At 36.0% G+C, this 20,094-nt stretch overlaps 2 protein-coding genes and 1 pseudogene across 4 annotated transcripts; 2 read left to right on the top strand and 1 right to left on the bottom strand.

Annotated features, from left to right (window-relative positions):
* Positions 1-1,056: 1,056 nt before the first annotated feature.
* On the top strand, positions 1,057-2,439 carry LOC141818574 (NAC domain-containing protein 92-like; annotated as a pseudogene).
* A 5,559-nt stretch (positions 2,440-7,998) lies between these two features.
* On the top strand, positions 7,999-12,542 carry LOC141818577 (putative vacuolar membrane protein YML018C). Of its 2 annotated transcripts, XM_074706048.1 has the most exons (5): positions 7,999-8,203; positions 9,421-9,598; positions 9,934-10,565; positions 10,661-11,081; positions 11,854-12,542. In XM_074706048.1, exons 3-5 carry the CDS (start codon positions 9,963-9,965, stop codon positions 12,156-12,158), a joined length of 1,329 nt encoding a protein of 442 aa, XP_074562149.1. In that variant the 5' UTR covers positions 7,999-8,203; positions 9,421-9,598; positions 9,934-9,962; the 3' UTR covers positions 12,159-12,542. The 2 variants fall into 2 exon arrangements, with proteins under 2 accessions (XP_074562149.1, XP_074562148.1); XM_074706047.1 differs by lacking the exon at positions 9,421-9,598.
* A 2,703-nt stretch (positions 12,543-15,245) lies between these two features.
* On the bottom strand, positions 15,246-19,542 carry LOC141818571 (cyclic dof factor 1-like). 2 transcript variants are annotated; one of them, XM_074706043.1, is made up of 3 exons: positions 19,189-19,542; positions 15,602-16,929; positions 15,246-15,484 (listed from the first exon to the last, which is right to left on the bottom strand). In XM_074706043.1, the coding sequence occupies exons 1-2, from the start codon at positions 19,246-19,248 to the stop codon at positions 15,631-15,633; spliced, it is 1,359 nt and encodes a 452-aa protein (XP_074562144.1). In that variant the 5' UTR covers positions 19,249-19,542; the 3' UTR covers positions 15,246-15,484; positions 15,602-15,630. The 2 variants fall into 2 exon arrangements, with proteins under 2 accessions (XP_074562144.1, XP_074562143.1); XM_074706042.1 differs by having other exon boundaries at positions 15,246-16,929.
* Positions 19,543-20,094: the final 552 nt, after the last annotated feature.

The following is a 20,094-nucleotide window of genomic DNA, read 5'->3' as shown; positions in this document are numbered from 1 at the left end:
AATCCGAGTAATTTATCAAAAAGCAGCCTTCATAGTTGACATTTACCAAAATCACCCTCATACATGATTCTTCATTCGCAGTAAAAGGAAACAACAGGAGCATTTTTGGTAAATACAAACTACGAAGGGTGCGCTCGGTAAAATGCCCTTAAGCTAAATAAATAATGGAGTTAATTTAATCAATTAATTAAATTTGGTGGGTGGTCCCACGCGCCGAAGCTAATTAATTGATTGGTATGAAAATGGATTTATGTAGGCATGTGGTTTGTTGTTGACCATAAAATATGGTAGATCCAAGTTTAATTCTAAGTGCTTTTATTTTATCATATCTTTCTTTCTTCTTCTTCTTCTTTTTTTTTTCCAAAACAAAATAATAATAAATTAAGGCTGATATCAACCCTACAATATCTTCTACCTCAGCAAATGGACCCACCCATTTGTCTGCACCTTCCCTTCCCTTTCCTTCACCTTTTTTCTTTCTTCTTTTTCATCACTTTCATCTTTCTAAGCCATGAATGCTGAATCAAGAACTTTTATATCATGCTTCGTATCTAGATGTAATTTATATGTATTTAAGAAAAATTCAGCTAAATATCAACACAATTAATTGGATATATATATATCGATTAGGTTCAGCTGCATGTAGGCAGTCATGCATGCACCTCTCTCTCCACCTTATCTACCAGTAACAGCTGGTTCATACCTTCACAAGATATGTATGTGTTGGTCTACAGTAGGTTTCCTAGATGATCATCTCCTTGTCAACTAGCAGTGGATATTATTCCTGAAATGCAGTCAAGGATAGCAATTAATTTAATTTAATTTGGAGGATGAAAAGAAGAGCCCAGGACAAGCTAAACACAGTGTTTTCATTAATGAAAATGGTGTCGAAAAAGAAATGGCTAGCCAGTTGTGGGACACGCTTTACATGGAGGCTTCTCTTGCAAGTGGCTTGAGCAACAAGGATATATATGTATATGTCGCTGTGTTCCTAATTCTATATAAGTCTTCCTCTTCCCTCTCTTCTCTTCTTTCTTAATAATCCTCCACCAGTTCATATCATACTGTACCATATTCCTTAGTTCTCTCCTTGGGTAGAGATCTCCTTAACCTTGTAATTAATTGATTGTCTGTCTTCTCCTTGCTTGTTCTGGAGGTGCAACAATGGCGGATGAGTGCATGGACTTGCCCCCGGGGTTCAGATTCCACCCCACAGACGAAGAGATCGCCACCCACTACCTCACGCCAAAGATCCTCGACCGTGCTTTCACTGCGAGAGCCATAGGAGAGGTGGACCTCAACAAGTGTGAGCCTTGGGATCTTCCGAGTAAGTTTCTTGATCCCTCCATGATCAAGTTTGCTTCAGTTTGGTTGATCAGCAAAGCGTGCAGGCAAGGCGAAGGTAGGGGAGAAGGAGATGTACTTCTACTGCCTCAGGGATAGGAAGTACCCTACAGGGATGAGGACCAACAGGGCCACCAAAGCTGGTTACTGGAAAGCCACAGGAAAAGATAAGGAAATTTACAGAGGCAAGGGTGTGCTTGTTGGCATGAAGAAGACCCTTGTCTTCTACAAAGGAAGAGCCCCCAAGGGCGAGAAGACCAATTGGATCATGCATGAGTTCAGGCTCGAAGGCAAAAATTCCCTCCCCAGTCTCCCCAAATCTGGAAAGGTACACCATATCCTAATTCTACTACGCTAGAACACAAATTGATGAAAATTTTAGTGTAGAATTGAATTGCGTTGTGATTATTTGCAGGATGAGTGGGTTGTGTGCAGGGTGTTCCACAAGAAATTAGGGTCACCTAAGAAAATCCCTACGCCAGATGGGAATCTGGAGTCCACCTCCTTGCCTCCCCTAATGGATCTTCCCAATTATCTTGACTACTCGAGCATGATCATCAACATGCCGAGTTCAAGCTTCCTTGAGCAAGATCAAGCAGCACTGTTTGATTTCAAAGGTTTCGATCAGAACCAGCAGCAGCAGCAGCATGACGACGACGACGATCTCAGTTAATCCTGCTCATGATCAGTCGAGCTTCTTGCACCACGATGATGAGGCAATGCTCAGGGCTTTGGCTGCTGGGAACAATTATGAGGAAGCTGCAGCATCGTCCAGTGCCATCATTAGGAATCCCTTAAAGGTGGAGCAGTGCTCAAACCAATCCTTGGGCTGCCCTTCGCAGGATACCGGCCTCAGCACCGATCATAACACCACCGAGATCTCCTCCGTCTTGTCGCGCTGCGATTTCAACGACTGGACGAGCTACGGATTCTACAGTTGAACTTAAGATTTTGGTTGCGTTGATTTATCAGAAACATAAGTACTATACCTGTATGATACATATACTCTCACTTTGTAGATATAAATTTCTCCTCTTATTCTTTTGTGAGTGCTGTAATTTCTTGTTCTAATGAAATTATAATTAATGACATTGCCTAGCTAGATTTCATTATTTCTTCTTCTTCATTCATTTATAGATCATACATTAAGTCAATGTCGAATATGGAAACATCATTTTTTCCCCTCATGTTGAAGGAGTTGCTTTTTATAGGAAGGTGAAAATTAATGAGCACCAAAAGAGTGCAAGGAAGAAGATGACTTTGGTTAAAGGAAGGAGATATGTATATAGATAGACGCGAATATGATGAATATTATTGTGAGTTCAACATTCAATATCTTCGTGTGGAATAATTTTGTTACCCTAATTGTACATTAATTGTTTTTGTTTACGAGCTAATTAAGTGTACATTTGTGTTGATTTCAAGGACTTAGTGATTAGGTTGCACCCTTCTTCTCCATCCACCATTTCATGCGCCAAACAAGGGAATATAATTCAAAGGAGAGAAGTGAGAATATTCCTCCATATAATAGATATATATATAATGGCTCCAAAAGAAAGATATCTTCCTATTTAGAAGTGGACAACCTCATCATATATATGCTTCACTCGATTAGTTATTCTTTTAATTAATTAGTTGCTTAATTATTAATTGATTCCTACCTTTGCTTCATTAATTAAATAAAGTCTTAATTAGAGACTTGTTTGATGTGCCATCACCTATTAATATAATCAAAGATGCAATTAGGTTTAAAAAATACAAGTAAAGATGATTAGATAGAACCATTGATGGATAATTACTATGGTGGGATGACATTATCCTTTGGAGTCTACTATTTCTAATATCTCCCCCCACTTGAAAAAGAGAGGATAAGGTTTGGTAAAATGAAGACTCTAAATCTAAAGGTTGAATAAGACTTGAACCTTCCTACCCAATTTCTCATTTATATTTTTTATTTTTAGTTTAAAAATGTACGTGTCCACTTCTAGAACAGTGTTTGACAAACTATTTGTAATTGCCAATTTGGTTAAATTAATTTGATATTGTGATTAAAAGATATGATTTTAATTAGATATTGAGTTATGGGAACTAGTTCTTTGTTTATTTAGCCTTAGAAATTGCATTCTAGATGAACTTTTTTTTATTGAAAAATGAGGGGAATTGATTCCTATTTGGCCCACCCCATTCCTATTTAATTATTTTCTCAAAAGTCTTTTTTTTTCTGAAAAAAAATCTATTTTCAGTGTTTATAAAAAAGATAGAAGAATCTAAAATATGAAAAAGATAAATATTTTAAGATGTGCCATGAGAAAATTTATGAATTCCCTATACAAATTAGTTTATGCTATACAAAGTAATAAGATATGTGTTTTAAATTGATTTCCATGTTAGTTTATGTCAAAACTTAGATAGATAGATTGAGAAATTAGATACTTAAAATGCTTAAATTTGGGATATATCATGGATAAATATATTACAAATTTATAATTTTTAACGAGTTAACAAATATTATAGGAAAAGAAAACTTAGTGAAAATTTGTTGTATGAGGGGTGCGTTATAGTAAAATGGTTAGATAAATGTGAATGGAAAAGAAGTGGAAAGGAAAAAGACACTCTATTGTGAATGAAATTTTAGTTTCACAATGAAAGTTTCATGGTAATGTGATTGGTTATATCACAAACATTCATTATAATTGTGAACATATGTGACAAGATACTTTCTCTCAATGTGTGGGCCCATAGGGGTGCAAATTCAGGGCTATGATTGTATTGAATCAAATTGACTCATGTGCGAACATGACTTACGATCATTGAACGTTGGACAGGTCAGGATAAAATTTACCCAAGGGATTGAATCAGCTTGTGTTTTGCTATATGTCCATAACCTCTGAGTGAAACGGTCGAGCGGTTGACGTTTCAAGTCTGATGGCAGTAATGACCTTTATTCGACCACTTATTGGTATTTACTGTTACAAAAGGTCGGAGCTCCATAAGGAGGCTAAGACATTGGGCAGAAATACAGAGAGACACACTACAAAAAAATAGAATCTTTCCACTCTCGTTCTCTCATTTTATTCTCTCTACCATGCACTCGCTCAACAATCTACCCGTGATAGTGTTTGGGTACAACTCAGTTAGTCATGATCTCCCCGTGCTTGGTGGTGATCGCGATTTGTCATTGTATCTTGGGAAACAGACGTTCATTGTAACTTTGAAGTATACCGCTGGAGGGGATGAATCTATTTTAAGGAAATTACGATAAATGCAGATCTCGACATCTCTTTTCAACCAACTCGGTAGCTCGGCACTCGAGAGTACTTGACGTCCTAACTCCCTTCGGCAGCTTGGTCAACTCGATACTCACCGACTTAGCACTCGAAGCACTCAACGCCCCAATTCAGTACTTGACAACTCGACAAGTCAGGCATTCAAAGTCCCAACTCGGTAACCACTTGAGCGACAAGCACTCGAGCTACTCAGACCTCACGATTCTCGGGACCATTCAGGAGCACTCGGCTTCGCTTGATAACATCATACTCGAACTATAGAAGTCCATTAGGTAGTCTGATAGACAAATACCAGATTGGCTCTAGCACTCAACGACTTAGCTGCTTCGACCTCACAGTACTTGGAATTTGATAACTCAGGTCAGTCATATTAGGAGTTAACTTAGCAGCATGAGATTATCAATTAATGTCATATCACAAATAAGTCTGAAATTAATTTCAATTATAATTTCAATTCAGCATATTCTCTTATATCTCCGGTAAAGATTCTTCAATAAAAATACCCTCTTAATGTTCTAATTTTTTAAATTTACACCTTGAAACTTCTCATAAACACTTACCCATACAAGGTAGAGAAAGGTGGATAAACCAAACTTGGCCCCCAAGTGAAGTGACAGGTAGTGGTGATGCTCCCAATCCACCTGAATTACTGTAACTTGTTTGTCTTTTTCATTTCCATTTTTTTTTAAAAAAAATTTATTGAAAAAAAGAAGCTAATGCAAGTGGTTTTCTGTGATATATATTAAAAAAATACATAATTTTCAATATGATAGTGATAGTTTTCCCACTTTGATGTCAAACAAGGAGGGAACAAGTCTTGTCGCCATTCATCATCAAGTTAGATTTTGGACTGGAATTCTTTGGCATGTCATGGATGAATTTCAAACTAAATTTTACTTTTGGACTTCATCCCATGGATGCTTTTGATTTGGGGCAGTTAGTAGTTGATTTTGACTTATGTTATTCTGTATTATAAAAGATTATTTTTACGATTCAAATATATCGATCATAAAGTTATAAGACAATAACTTTATCATTTTCTTTCTGTGTAAAGAAAAAAAATACTACAAAGTCATCCATTTTTCGAATATATTCAAATCAAGAATCCTTCAGAAATTGTCGTGGTTGGCCCAACTCTCTTAATGGGCTCGGCCCAGTTCTGGATCAGTTCTGAGCAGTTTATCGAATTAAAAAATTGTCCTCCGTGAACAGAATGTTAAATCTTTCATATTTGAAGGTTTCTTCTTCTTTAAATCTTTTTATTTCCTGTTTTGTTGCCTTATCCTGATCTGAAAAGGTTACATGTTTCTTACTTTTACCTTTTCTTTGCCCAAGTCTAAGTTTTTCTTTGTAATTTTATTGTGTTTTTCGATTCGATTGTAAAAACCCTAGTTATTATGTCGATTTTGAATCTTCTGATCCCTAATAACATTTTAATTGTTCTTGTTTCCATGCGATTGCAGATGTCTCTTTGTGTTTTAAAATATGTGAAATGGTTGGGACAACTGTCTCCGTTCCAACAAATTTTCAACTATATTGAGTGAAGATGATCTTTCAGTGTAAATTGTAGTTAGGGGCTTCGGTAAAATTATCATTTTTTCTCGTGCAGATTTGCCGGTTTGCAGAGATGACTCTAATGTCCTGTTTCTCCAAATCAACCACGAGCAACCTAAGTCCATGTGTTACAGCTTAAACGTTCATGTCCTCCCATTTTTTAGGTTTTACCGCGGGGCACAAGGTCATCTCTGCAGCTTCAGCTGCACAAATGCAACTGTAAGATCCAAATCCTTGTTCATCTTTCATTTTCTGCTTTTCATCTCAATTTGATAATCACAATATAGAATTAGAATTTAAATTGCCTTTCAATTGCAAAATTCCCAACTCTTCCTATAGTAGCTAAATTTTCTGCTGTCAGATTTCTGATTTTGACATTTTTTTTCTTCAGAAAATACAGATTAAGAAATTTAAAAATGCCCTAGTCTTGGCCTTGCAAAAGGAATGGAGGAGTCAGAGCTCATGGCTTTAGCTGCAAACAGAGATCTTTCCTTCAATTATACTCCCAAAGTACCAGTTCCTGTTCCAAATCTTCCATGATGCTTCAGAGCAAACTCCTCCAAATTCAGTACTCCCTCAGTGCATAAATCCATGGTTCTTTCAGGATATCTAGGAGAAGAGCCTGGTAATTGCTCAGGGATGAATAAATGGAAGCCATCATACCAATTTAGTGTTCTGAATTGTTACTTGTAGTGGTGTAAGCTCATGTTAGTCTCAATGGTGTTTATAGTAGAGATTAAGCAAGAGCAGTGCGGGCTCATACCTTTTTTGTGCGTTCCTGCATGAGGAATTCAGTCTATTTCTAAGTAGATTTTGCTATGGTCATCTCTTCACTGATGAAATTTGCTCTCAGTTTGTAATCTGTGAGCCATCTTTAATATTAATATTATTATTATATTTTAATATGATGAAATATATATATCACATAAATTATATTTGATTAATTTCATATAACTTATCCTGACAGGAAGGGGGAGCAGTTGATATCCATAAGAAAATAATAGGTTGAATATCATGTGGGAACACAAGTTCATCGTCATGAATTTGAGTTCTCCATAATAAGTTTTTTATTACAAGAGATATTGGAATATAGAAATAAAGGATGAATAAGAGGTGAATAAAGGAACAACGATATGACCACCCCATTCAACATAAATATATATATTTCGTCTTTAATATGAAATTCTTAGTTCCATCCCTTATGACATTATAGATATGAAAATATATTAATAGAGAGATTTAAAGTATATACTTGAAAATAGAACTATATATAGGTAAATAATAATTATTAAAAAATTCTAGAAATTAGTAAAAATAATTCAAAGTATATGCAAAAAAATTGGAATTTGTCACCCCAATAATCCCACACGGTCGATTCTATGACCATCTGTGAGGGGTGAATTGAGAAACTATTGTTAGACACGAGGAGGATATTGTCTCGACTTCACCAAGAGATGATTTTTATCTCATTATTTAGCTAAGGATATGGTTTTTCACAATTATTTAATACTTTGTATTCCAATTTAAAGAACTTGAAATCTTCTTAAATTGTGCTTAAAATGTTTAAAAAAACATTTGGAAATTTCAGATTTCTGTTATTTTTTCGATTTTATAATTAGTTTTATTAACATTATTTTTTATTATCCAGTTTGCATCTGAGGAATTGTTGATGCAAAGTGAGATACATTATTAACCGTTCGATTTTATAATTATTTCTACATTAAACTAGTTTAACCGTTCGATCTCGCGACGTTTTTCGCCGAACTCATCTCTTCGGATGCCCTCGACTGCCTTCTTCTGATTGCATTCCGATCTCTACTGAATCTTTTTGGATTCATTGACGAATACCATCTACTTTTGTTCTTGTTCCGGCGACGCACGCTTGCCATCATCGCTAATCGTCATCTATCATCGTCTCCGGAGGGGAAGCCGCCGATTGCCACTCCTCAATTGTTGTTGATCGTCTGCCGTCCCGTCATCGCTGTTGGATTTACCTCATAGATTTTGTTAGATCGGAGGTAAAGCTCCAGCACTCTTCTTGGTTTTAATTTGTAGATGAATGAGTTTAAGGGTTTCGTGCGATTGATAACGTTCCATCGTATTTCGTGTAGAAAGATACTGAAAATTGCATCTTTTTGGTATACAAGCTATTACTTGAGTATGCTGGATAACTATTGATATTAACGGCAGCGAGAACAACTACGATCATGTATAGGTACCTGTTATGGACAGACTCAGGCCCACGAGTCACTAATTTCTTTATATCTTTCTTTTTTATACAAGTATTTAAGTTCATGTATTCAGCTGTAGGTAGTAAGGGCAATCACTGGCGGTGTAGTTATTGTGCTTTCTGTGTCTTTATTTTGTAAGGATTTTGTGTGTAAGCACTAATTATGTTTTCTTTGTGAAAAAAATCTATTAGCGTCATTAACTATTGAAACAAAATTGAATTCGATCAGTTTCCTATTATTTGACTCTTTCTTTTCATTGAATTTATATAAAGGATAAAGGATAATATGTGGATATCAGGGTAGGTGAACAAGACAATACTCTAATGTCATTTTAGATTTTTGGAATTCACTTCTAAATATGCATCAACAGGAGAAGAATGCATGTCGGTGCTTTAATTTCAGAAGTTCATATAGTTTGGAAAAAATGGGCATGTGGACTCCTAATGTGCAAAAGGATTGCTTTGAGTTGTGATTCATGGAATTAATTAACTTAGTTACAAGGTTGTCTGATTAAGACTAATTGGGCACCACCTAGTGGGAGTTGGGTTAATTGATGCCACAAAAAATTGGGAATGCAATTCTACAACTCATAATGGATAACAAAAATGCTGTTAAGACTATTTTTGACACCATTAATTAACACGAACAATCATATTTCTGATATAGTTGCACCCACTTAATTTGGTTAGGGAACCACTACAAGGTTATCAGGTCTTAGTTGAATTCCTTTGCAATTTTTTTGGGTTCAGTTTGGACTTGAATTGTGTTCAAGCTGGATTTAACCTGCTTTTCAAGTGAACTACCAATTTGATTAAGCTGATCATGATTGATAGGGAACCCTATATTTAATGGGTCAAGCAAGCTGGGGTTTGGAGATAGAGAGAATTTAACTTTGTCTCTAGAGTTTACGTTTTTTATTTCATGCCCAAATCCACAAATTATATCATTTTAGCTCCCAAGCTTTTAAAAATTGTTTCACTTGCTCATTCGCTTAACTTTTTCAGGTCAAGAAAGTGTTCCATGACACAATGCAATGATCTTTTAGAGTCTAAGATGTAAAGTGAAACAATTTTACCAAGGGAAAAAGTTTAATATTGGTTGCTGGCACTGGTTGCTTCAAGGTTGGATGTTGCTGTTTTGTATATTTTAAGTGATCAAGTAATTCAACTACGTAGTTCACAGGTAGATACTGCAGAGATTATATGATTAGTATGCCAAAATTTTACTTCATAACATGCCAATTTGTCAATATATGAAGACTTTGTTGGTGGACATTCTTCCCGAAGCTATTCCTTTATTATATTATGATTATGTAAAATGCAAAGGGATATATCCGATCATTTTCTTTAATGTGTCAATTCTTTTCGGAATCAAATTTACTTTGGACAAAAAAGAATGTGGTAATTGTTTGTACATTACGTTTATTCTGTTTTTTCCTTTTGATAATTATCAATATTGGTAATAGAAAGACCAGTGGAAGTGTTCATTATAAATATAACAATGCAGACTTTTACCAGGAAGATGGCATAAACTGAGTCAGTCTGATATGGATCAGCTGTGTGAATCAGTTCGAAAGTGGATGAAGGCAGATTCATGGCGTTGGACTTTAGGATTGATATATATTTTTGCAGTGGCCACAATATGGATTGCTGCTAGCTATATAGTACAATCTGTTGTTGACTCTGGTGTTTCTCCTTTCTTGCTCACTTATATCTGCAACTCATTATTTGTAATTTACATCCCTATCGTTGAAATTGGTCGGTATTTTGAGAATTCAAGTGAAAAATTTAAATCATGGTTCACATTGAAGAGTAATCCTGATCTTCAGCAATCTAATGATCTGGAGAATGTAAATCTTCTACAAGATGGTGATCATAAGGCTCATCCTCATGTAGTCAGTCATGCCATGGTGGAAAATACATCAGAAATTGCTGTCAGCATTCAAGATCCAGATAGCATACTGTATAACCATAATGGATCAGTCTTTGAGCAAGGGCCAATTGTTCTCATTGATGATCACAGTAAACAAGTGGATTCAAAGGGACGTTGGACTCGTACCCGCATTGCAATAGTCAGCTTGTTGATTTGCCCCTTTTGGTTCTTTGCTCAACTAACCTTCAATCTCTCACTCAAGTACACTACTGTCACAGTAAATATCACCATTCATTATCTATCATTTTTCTTTATAATTTTCTCTATTCTATTTGTCAAAATGGTATATTAATCGTGTTTATTATTTTGCAGTCAAATACTATTTTAAGCAGCACATCAAGCCTTTTCACTTTCTTGGTTGCCTTAGCTTTCCTAGGAGAAACATTCACATGGCTGAAGCTAACAGGTGTTCTGCTTTGCATGGGAGGAACTATAATGGTGAGTCTAGCTGATTCGAAGAATGGAATCAATGTAGTTGCAGCAAATCCTCTTTTTGGAGACATTTTGGCTCTCTTTTCAGCTGCACTATATTCAATTTATATCACACTTGTTCGTAAAAAGTTGCCTGATGAGGAAAAAGGAGAAGGTCAAGCAAGCACCGCACAGTTTCTTGGATTTATTGGTCTATTTAATCTTGTCATATTTCTGCCTGTTGCTTTATTTTTATGTCTCACACGATTGGAGCAATTTAACAAGCTTAACTGGCAGCAATTTGGTCTTATTGTTGGAAAAGGTTTGCAGCAAATTTTACTCTCATCCTCCAAGCTTCAGTTTCCTTAGCTTATGAGCATCTTTTATTTTGTTTTGTTCAAACCTGACTATTAAAAAGAAACTTCCTTTTAAGAAAGAGAAACTCTTGTTTAGACTCAACATTTCAGCTTCTAATGATTTAATTTTCTTAGAAGAGTTAGTTGATGCATATTACTCAAGTCATGACCCTTTTTATTTTGATGTGTTAAGAAGGATGATATATATTTTTGACTCAGCTTTACTGAAGTTGCCTATTTTTTTTTATAGATAGAAAAAATGAAAATGTAGATGTTTATGCTTGTAATCCATTTTATCATAAACTATTTCCTATGTAATAAAAAATTTGGTAACAATTGTAGTATTTCTGAATAATGGAATAAATTAAACAGGTTCCACACCCTCTTAGTTACTTGGTTTACATTTAAGATTTGGATTTCTAGGGAAGAAATAGAAGCCAAATATATATGATGAGAAATGCTTTCTGTTGTCATCCCTTCTCCATCTGTTTCTTTTAATTCCCTTCAGTATGTCTCTTTCTAAAGTCTTAACCTCATCTAACAAGCAATAGAATTTGACATCTTATCACATTCTTCTTCTTCTAGTATGGTAAACCATGGATCCAATTGAGAATCTCCATATATATGATTGTATTCAGAGAATCAACATTTACTGATACTATTACTAGCACACACGCGTTGTTTATTCTATACTCTGAATCTCTCATTTTTCTTTTTCTCTTGACTTTGCTGACACAGGTTTAATGGATAATGTGCTCAGTGATTACCTATGGGTGAAGGCTACGCACTTAACCACAACCACGGTCGCCACTGCTGGTCTCTCAGTTCAAGTCCCGATGGCTGTAGTCGTGGATACTCTCACCGGCAAAGCGCCTAACCTATTGGAGTGCTTCGGAGCTGTTGCCATTACGATAGGGTTTGTAGGGATCAACATCCCATCTAATGATTCACCCAGCACTCCAATCACCCAACAAGAAAGCATGGTTTTAGACAATGCCCATCTTGAGCTGGCACCGAATGGAGGCACCGTCAATACTGAATGATGCAACATTGTCACCTTCTTAAATGTTCTTATTTTATGGTCGTCAATCAGCAAATATGTCACTTTGATCATCTTTAGGCCTCATATCTATTCCTATCGAACTGAACTGGCGGCCAACAACAACAGCAGCAGCTCCAGGCAACATTTGTTGTAAGACCATCTGAGAATAGCAATTCAAGCAATCATATGTTCATCGCTAAATTGGGCAAAACGGATGAAAGCACCTGACATTGGTAGAAAACTAGAGGAACTCTACGAATTCTTTTTCATTTCCCCAATAGGTTATAATTGCATATCCATTTATTTGATATAAATTTGCTCGTTGAGTTAAGTTGGATGCTATTCAATATTAATTATTAAGCATATAGAAGTCGATGTATTAAAGATAAGTGTACAAGTTAGATTTAGAAAAAAACAATATTACTGTCATTCCAAAAGCTCTACAAGTGCATAGAGATGGAACTTACAACACAAATTTTTAAACTGCTGATACACAAAAGAAACTCGTATGTGTTTATGTAGTAGATGTTCATTATACCTATAAACCTTTGATTCAGTCGTGTAGCCTATCTTGAAGCAATTTGATGACTTGAACTGAGGCTCTGGACGCTCACCTCGATTAAATATAGATGGGAGCAATTCAGTATTTCAATTGTTTTTTCCTTTCCACATTCAAATTTTTATTAACCGATTCAAAACTTCATTGTTCTTAATCTACGTGGTTGAATTTACATATGAAGATATGAATGCATTAAAAAGATTTTTAAGGAGTATATTATTTTGATTTACAGTGAGTTAGAAATCTCTAAATTTATCATTCACATTCGGATAAATTGACTCATGCATCAAATATTATTTAAAAATTTAATATTTTTTGAATCAGAGAAGTCTTAAAAATTCATTGGTGGCATTGATTAATGAATATTATTGTCATATGTCTTATAGTTTGTCAAAAATTTTATCAAGTGTTAAGTTTAAAAATTTATTATTCTCAATTTGCACTATCAAATTTAGATCTAAGGACATTGATACATTAAGAAAAACTTTCAGAAGTATATTGATTTTGATTTGAAATGATTCAGAAATTTTTTGGGTCTATCAGTCAGTTTTGTTTGAAACTGATTGAAGAATTTATACCATTCAAAAATTTAAAAGTTTGATATTTTTTAAATCAGGAGAATCTTAAAAATTTATTGGTGATGTTGGTTAGTGAGTCATTGTTGTATACCTTATAATGAACTTGTAATAAATTTTATTAAGCTTTTATAAATTCATTAGTGAGGACATAGATGCATTAAAGATGTTTGCAAGAATATGTTAGTTTTGATTTGAAGTGATTCGGAGTTTTCTAGATCCATTCATCAGTTTCTCTTCGTATTTGAATTTGTTAGTGTAAATTGAAAATAGTGAATTTTTAAATGGGTAGAGTAAAATTTAAACGTGAAAAGAAAAGAGGGGTATGATGAAAAAAATACTACTTGTTTTTTGAAAATTTAAAACTTGAGTGCGTAAAATAGATAATATTGAACCTTGCTCATACGGGGTTCAAAAAAATATCGAAACAATAAAGAGCAACTAGAGAATAATTAGTAGGAATAGTAATAGTTGGAAGATAAATTACAAAAAAGGTGATGTAATTAACAAGTAATTATACCAGCATGTATAACATGTTAATAGCCCTGGGCTTGGTGCGATACTAAGCGGTAAAGCGGTCTCTCATACAACAAGGATTCATTTTCTACGCATGACACTTTATACATTTGTGGTATTTGAATCACTCGTGATGTTGGACTGTCCGTTAAGACTCATTTGCGCTTCTTAAATTTACTTTGATGGTCGATAAATTTTTTTTATAAGATCGGATCAGTTACTTTTAAGATTAATCAGGAAAAAAAAATATACAGTGCATTAACATTTTTATAGTAAAATGGATGGTCAATTTGGATTTTTTTTCCTACTCTCCGAAGGAGAAATACTTCGAATATCAGCCTGAGTTCGAGATAATAAAGGTTACTGTGATTAAGTCATCAGGTAGCGCCATTTTTATGTTATTATATAGATTTATGATGCATGTGTATAATCTTACTATAGCACTATGGAATTCACACCAAAGACAATGATCTTCGTTCACCACGTTGTGACTCAAAGACGCCGCGGTTGACACACGCGCAGGCGACGGGTATTTGCCCCACTGGCCGTCGTCGTAGCTTGCTCTCGCTTAGGGAATCACGACTCGCCGCGATTCAAAAGCTTCTCTTTTGATGCGGGATCAACGAAGTTGCAGCTGAAGGAAGATGCTGCTAGGCGACACCGGCGGAGATCACATGAAGAAGAGAGCCGGTGGAGATTCGCCAGGCTGGAGAACGACAGCCGTTCGCCAGGGCGACAGCCGCCGCCCGCCTGCTCTTCCTCCTCGTCCTTGTGAAAGCCTTCTAATATCATAGGTATAACAATTAAAAGTTACCAAAACATGGTTTGGAAATGCTTTTGTATCGTATCGCACATACTTCACTGGGTTTGCAGTCCACATCGAGGTTGAAAGTATTACAGTTAAGAGATCATTAGCTATTAACTAACATTAATCCTTTTCTATTCTCGACCTGTAATCGGACTACCAAAAAGTCTATCCCATAATTCTTTCTTTATTCTCTCATACAGTCACTGCCAGTTGTATAGGCACTAAAGAAAAAGAGGATTAATTTCCAGAGAAGTAGATTACAGATAAATGAGGATCAATGTTTCAACAAAGCTATTATAGGAAATTCAAAAGTGATTGCATTCATGATAAATTGACGATGTTGATCGACTGTGAATTCTAATGATGATAGCAAAGGAATGCAATTGTAACATTGTGAAAGTAATGCCATTATAGACACATTTCAGTGAAGAAGAAACTAATTGATCATCAAGTTCAGTGAAAATAGTATTGATAGGGTACATACAAACTCCAGTTATCACCTTCACAATGTCAAAGCCCCACAAAATCTGAGAGGAACAAGATGCTGTTGAAGGATGAGGTATAATGATGCACACCTTTCCTTGCTCAAAGTATGATTTTCCTCTGGTTTTTATAATTAATTGCAAGTTCAATCTACCAATCTTGATTAGCATGCATTCTACCAGTAACATGCAGGAGCAGGCATTTTCTTGCATCAGGCGATGCAAATGTATAATAACATTTCTCAAGAAAAAGACTGGCACTATCATTCTCATACTGTGTATGACAAAAAATTTTGGACTAAAGTAAATTCTTGACAAGTTGGCAACTTCAATTGGATCTTTATGGAAGGTTTGCTCCTAAAAATCCAGCTTCATCCTAGACACCAGCTGTATATTTGAACATACGAATAGATCAAGTTGATATATTGAAGCCACAAGACTAAGCAGCTTATGCATTCTTAAACAACGCACAACTTTTTTCCATCTGTAAATACAACTACTTACCCAAATTACTGCTAAGCACTGTTTGTATCTTATGAGCTTTCCTGAAAGGACTGAGATCGCGATAAAGCAGCAGGATTTGCCTGCAATACCTGTGCAGCATCTGATGTCTGACCTTTGTTTGCAGACTTGGATCTGAATGGTTTGAAAATGCCAACTTCTGGCTTAATTCCAAGAGTGGTCCATATTGAACTCTTTGCCGCCTCATTTGGATCATCTATCCTAAGGGTTTTAGGAATCAATATTGACTTCTCTGACTTCTCTTCGACATGTAAACTGGCATCTCTAGAATGCTTCCCTAGGGTTGGAGAACCATAATCTGAAAACCCATTATTGTTTGGGGATGATGGTCCACAAATCAGATTATTGAACCCGAGCCATGGCAAATTCCATGCTCCATTAGGCCAGTTGTATGTGCATCCCCAGATGGAAGGTAAAGGAATTGGTGGACAAAAGGGTGCTGTTGGTGGCATAGTTGGGGAACTCCAGGGCACATTTGGATTCATATTCACAGGCCCAGGGACAAATTCTGGCGTGTGTCCACCAGACAGCACTGGAGCAATATTTGTCCATCCTAGATTCCAAGGGTATGCCCAAGGAGCCAGAGTGTGACATGGAAACTGAGGCATTGGTGGAATTCCAGAGCCATAGCCCAGCGTACCATTTTGTACAACGGGGATCAATTTACCTGCTAATCCATTTTCTAAAAAACTTGGGATGGTTATGGATGATGAACATGACAGCCCTTCCCTGTTTTCACAAAGAGGTAATTTTGTTCCATACTCAAGGATAGTTCCTTCTCCATTAAAAGATCTTGCAGGAGCAGAAGCCCTGTCAGGAGGAATCTGATGATGAGTCAAATCGGGGGTTTCAAGTTGACGAGATTGGAATCCATCTTCCAGCATTATTATTTGACGGTGCTGCAATACAGATTGCTTACTTTTACGCCTCCCAGCACCAACAGGAACATTCCTCATAGCTCCCCCAGCAGTCCAATATCTCTGACAATTCTTACAGAAGTGTCTAGGTTGATTAAAATTGTAGTTGTTATAGTAACAGAATTTTGTATCCATACTGTCACAGCGAGGACATGGCAGAAGTTTATCTGACTTCTTGAGGACCTTCTCATGTTCAGAACCTTCAGCATCAGAATTGTGATCCACAAGTTTGGAATCAAACACTGCTTTGCCTAGTTCAGTTGATTCTTTATGGTTGTTCTCATCGTTGCTGTTCACACCAGTGGAATTAATTGGAACATCCTGATTTCCTTCATCAGGGACAATCACCTTAGCGTTGTTGACTTCCCTAACTTTTACTTCTTTGCATGAATCCTGAAGAAATCCAATAAATAACATACTAAATGCACATACACAATTAAAGGAAACATTAATCAAGACAGAAATATGTTATGTGAATTTTACTCATATATGATATTTCTAAGAGAAAATTTAGCCATTAAGTTTATTGAACATGCTTTGTTAAGTAAATTCAAAATACTTTGTAATGAATGTGTCTGATGAATGAGTTCCCATGATTTTTTTCTCCCAAAACAGCTTCCTGGTGCCTCTTCTTTTCTTACAATTTAGTTGGATTATTCGTACTTTTTATGGGTCAAGAAGATTCACAAGAGGATCAAAGTAGCAAACACTGTTAGGAAACCTTTAGCAGAATGTGAATAACAAAAATCATGCACAATTGAGAACATTCATTAATTTTGTTGAAGCTATATTTCATATATTATCAGTTCTACTTAACTTATAATTTTGAGTTTTCAAAATTTCTCTCAACAATTCAAGTCTTCAGTTTATTCTTTTACAATCTTATAACAAAATATATCTACAAATAACATGAACAAATGGGAATATAAACACAATATCTTCTATATTTTGTATTATATAAAGAGACATAATAAAGCTTTTAAACAAATTTTCTTTTATTCATCCTCATCACTTCCCCTAAAGTAGTAAGCAAATGGGGAACGACACATTATTGGCTGGATGGTACAAGAACAATTGTAAAAAAAAAAAAGAACTAAAAGTGTTATCAAGAATTTCTATATTCAAGAAATTCCTTGACAAAAACAATGAAACACCTCATGGTTCAAGTGCATCTATGAAAAGACCTCCGTTTGGAATCATAACCATATGAATCAACATTTATGGATTAAAAACATAATCTTTAGAACTAGGAGGACAAGCCTGATGTGTGCTTAGTTTGGCCCTTTACCGACTCCAAATGGTCATGTCCGGCATGACCCAGAATATGGCTCTACATGAGCTTGGGCCTGAGTGAACTGTGCCCATTTGTGTCGACCCAAGCATGGACCCATGTGCCCAACAATTTAAATAAAAAATAATAAAAATAAAAAAGTTCTAAAAATTAGATTTTTTATAAAATTTGATTAACTAAAATACCGCTACTGAAATTCATATTTTTATTTTAAAAAAGTATAAAAAACAGTAAAGATATTTAAAATTTAAAATTAAATGTTAGTAAAATAAAATTTGATATTGTTATTAAATGCTATTCAAAATATTAATATTGATAACAATATTATTATTTTATAAATAAAAAATTAGGGCAAACTCAGCTTGGAGGATGCAACCCAGCACCTAGCCCGGACCTGCTAGGTGTTATAGGCCGAGCATGTTGTGCTGTGGGTGGCCTGACCCATTTTACACATCTACCTACACCCATCACTAATCTTTGAAACCTTACCAGATCATCTGAAATTATGCATATGTCAAAGTTCTCGACTTTTACGTTATCTTGATTCACCAATTATAATCATTTTAGCATCAATTACTTTGATGGTGCAGTTGAGTGTCTCGTCAAAATTAGTGGAACTATTAAAGCCAATTGATCAAGTATATACCTATCCTGGAGAAGCTGATGCTGATATTCTTTCTTGTCTAGAAGAGCACAAATAAAAATAAAAAAGCTAATGACTTCGATGCGCCTTCAGTACCTTTAACTAATACTCATGACAAACAAATGAATGTTGAACCATGATGATCTAACCTATCTGATCAATCTGTGTATTGTGCCATCTTACAGGTGACTAGCTGAAGAAGTACCTAAGATCATCAGGAACATTATTAGGTCTGTTCTTTGGGAGAAGGATATTGGCAACCGCCCTTAGACATAAAAGTTCAAACTTTCTACACTTAAACAACTTTAACAAGATAAGCTACCAAATCCTGGATTAGATAGCATATTTCCAGTAAGGCCTAAAGTGCATTTTCTTGTTATCTAGTATAATTCCTCATTCAGAGCTGTCCTGCCTCATAACTATGCTCAAACAACACGAACAAAAGGCAGCTTGAAAAATCAGGCACGCATTGGAACAGGAATACAACAATTCAAAATCCCTAGCTAATCGAGGGCCATCCAGTCGAAAATTTCAGCGATCAAGACAAAATTTTTTACTAAGAACATTTCAATAATAAACCACCACAAAACCTAATACCCACCGCTGAGAAAGGATTCATCTTTCAAAATGATAGAAGTCGAACAGAATGGATCCTAGGCAGCCACAAGCAAAAGGAACTAAGACAAGAGGGAAACAGCTCAGAAACTTCTATGCTCACCTTTTCTCCATCTTCGGGCTCCGTCGTCGGAGCAGCATCTGGGACTACCATCTCCCACATCGCCGCTTTCTCCTCCACGCCTCCTGCCGGCGCCCCTTCCTCCGGGGGCTGCAGGAGGCTCTCCGAAGGTGCGGCGGCCGTCCCGAAGAGATTAAATAGGGGGATACGTGGCGTCAGACATCGCCGTCGGTTCGCTGCCCAGTCGCCGTCCCTGCCATTAGCTCCGACTCCCGCAGGTGCTCCGATCTCATGTCACTGCCACTATGCTTCTCGCAAACAGAGAGAGAGAGAGAGAGAGAGAGAGAGGCGCGTTCTGAGCCACGAGTTTTTAGGGCGACAGATAGGTCAAGGGCCGTGACGTCAGTCTGCAGAAAAGGGGAAGAAATAGAGGAGAGGGAGGAGGTTAAAGAAAAACCACGTTCGCGTTTTTTTCATAATTTAATTGTACATTCCACGTCCCCGAACCCAAATCTATCTCTTCTCTCTAACACAAACACAGAGGAGATCGTGTGGTAAGAAGTGCTTGGGTGAAATGGCGAACGTAAATTTCGGTGGATTTAGCATCCAGATTAAGTTCGTTGCCTCTGAAACCACATTTTTGTTGGCCCCTCCCCTCGGACGGAAACCACACTCTGGTACAGCAATCACGCTTTTTTATATATATAAAATTATTTAAAATTTTATCTTCAAAATTAATAGATTAGATCATAATATTAAATATAAATAAAAAATTATCTTATCCTCATCTTGTATGTATCATTCATTAATGATAATCCCCGGGATAATGATACAACGGTAGGATATCTAGTTGTGACACAAATCATCTTCAACTACGACGTATTTGCAATAATTTTCTTCCAAATGGAAAACACAATCAAAAGATACTGGGCATCTGGATTGACCGCC

This window comes from Curcuma longa, unplaced genomic scaffold, assembly GCF_044706935.1.
Source record: "Curcuma longa cultivar G26 ecotype Majalengka, Jawa Barat unplaced genomic scaffold, ITB_CL_G26_1.1 contig_25375, whole genome shotgun sequence".
Classification (NCBI taxonomy): domain Eukaryota; kingdom Viridiplantae; phylum Streptophyta; class Magnoliopsida; order Zingiberales; family Zingiberaceae; genus Curcuma; species Curcuma longa.
The sequence above is the reverse complement of the archived record's forward strand: the minus strand, read 5'-3'. Positions and strand labels throughout refer to the sequence as shown.

Excerpts from the sequence above, each read along its gene's own strand:
- LOC141818577 (XM_074706047.1), top strand. The coding sequence starts at position 9,963 with ATGGATCAGCTGTGTGAATCAGTTCGAAAGTGGATGAAGGCAGATTCA. Across the intron at positions 10,566-10,660 it reads TCAAGTACACTACTGTCACA|TCAAATACTATTTTAAGCAG; the intron begins GTAAATATCACC and ends ATTATTTTGCAG. Across the intron at positions 11,082-11,853 it reads TGGTCTTATTGTTGGAAAAG|GTTTAATGGATAATGTGCTC; the intron begins GTTTGCAGCAAA and ends TTGCTGACACAG.
- LOC141818571 (XM_074706042.1), bottom strand. The coding sequence starts at position 19,248 with ATGTGGGAGATGGTAGTCCCAGATGCTGCTCCGACGACGGAGCCCGAA. Across the intron at positions 16,930-19,188 it reads AGCCCGAAGATGGAGAAAAG|GATTCATGCAAAGAAGTAAA; the intron begins GTGAGCATAGAA and ends GGATTTCTTCAG.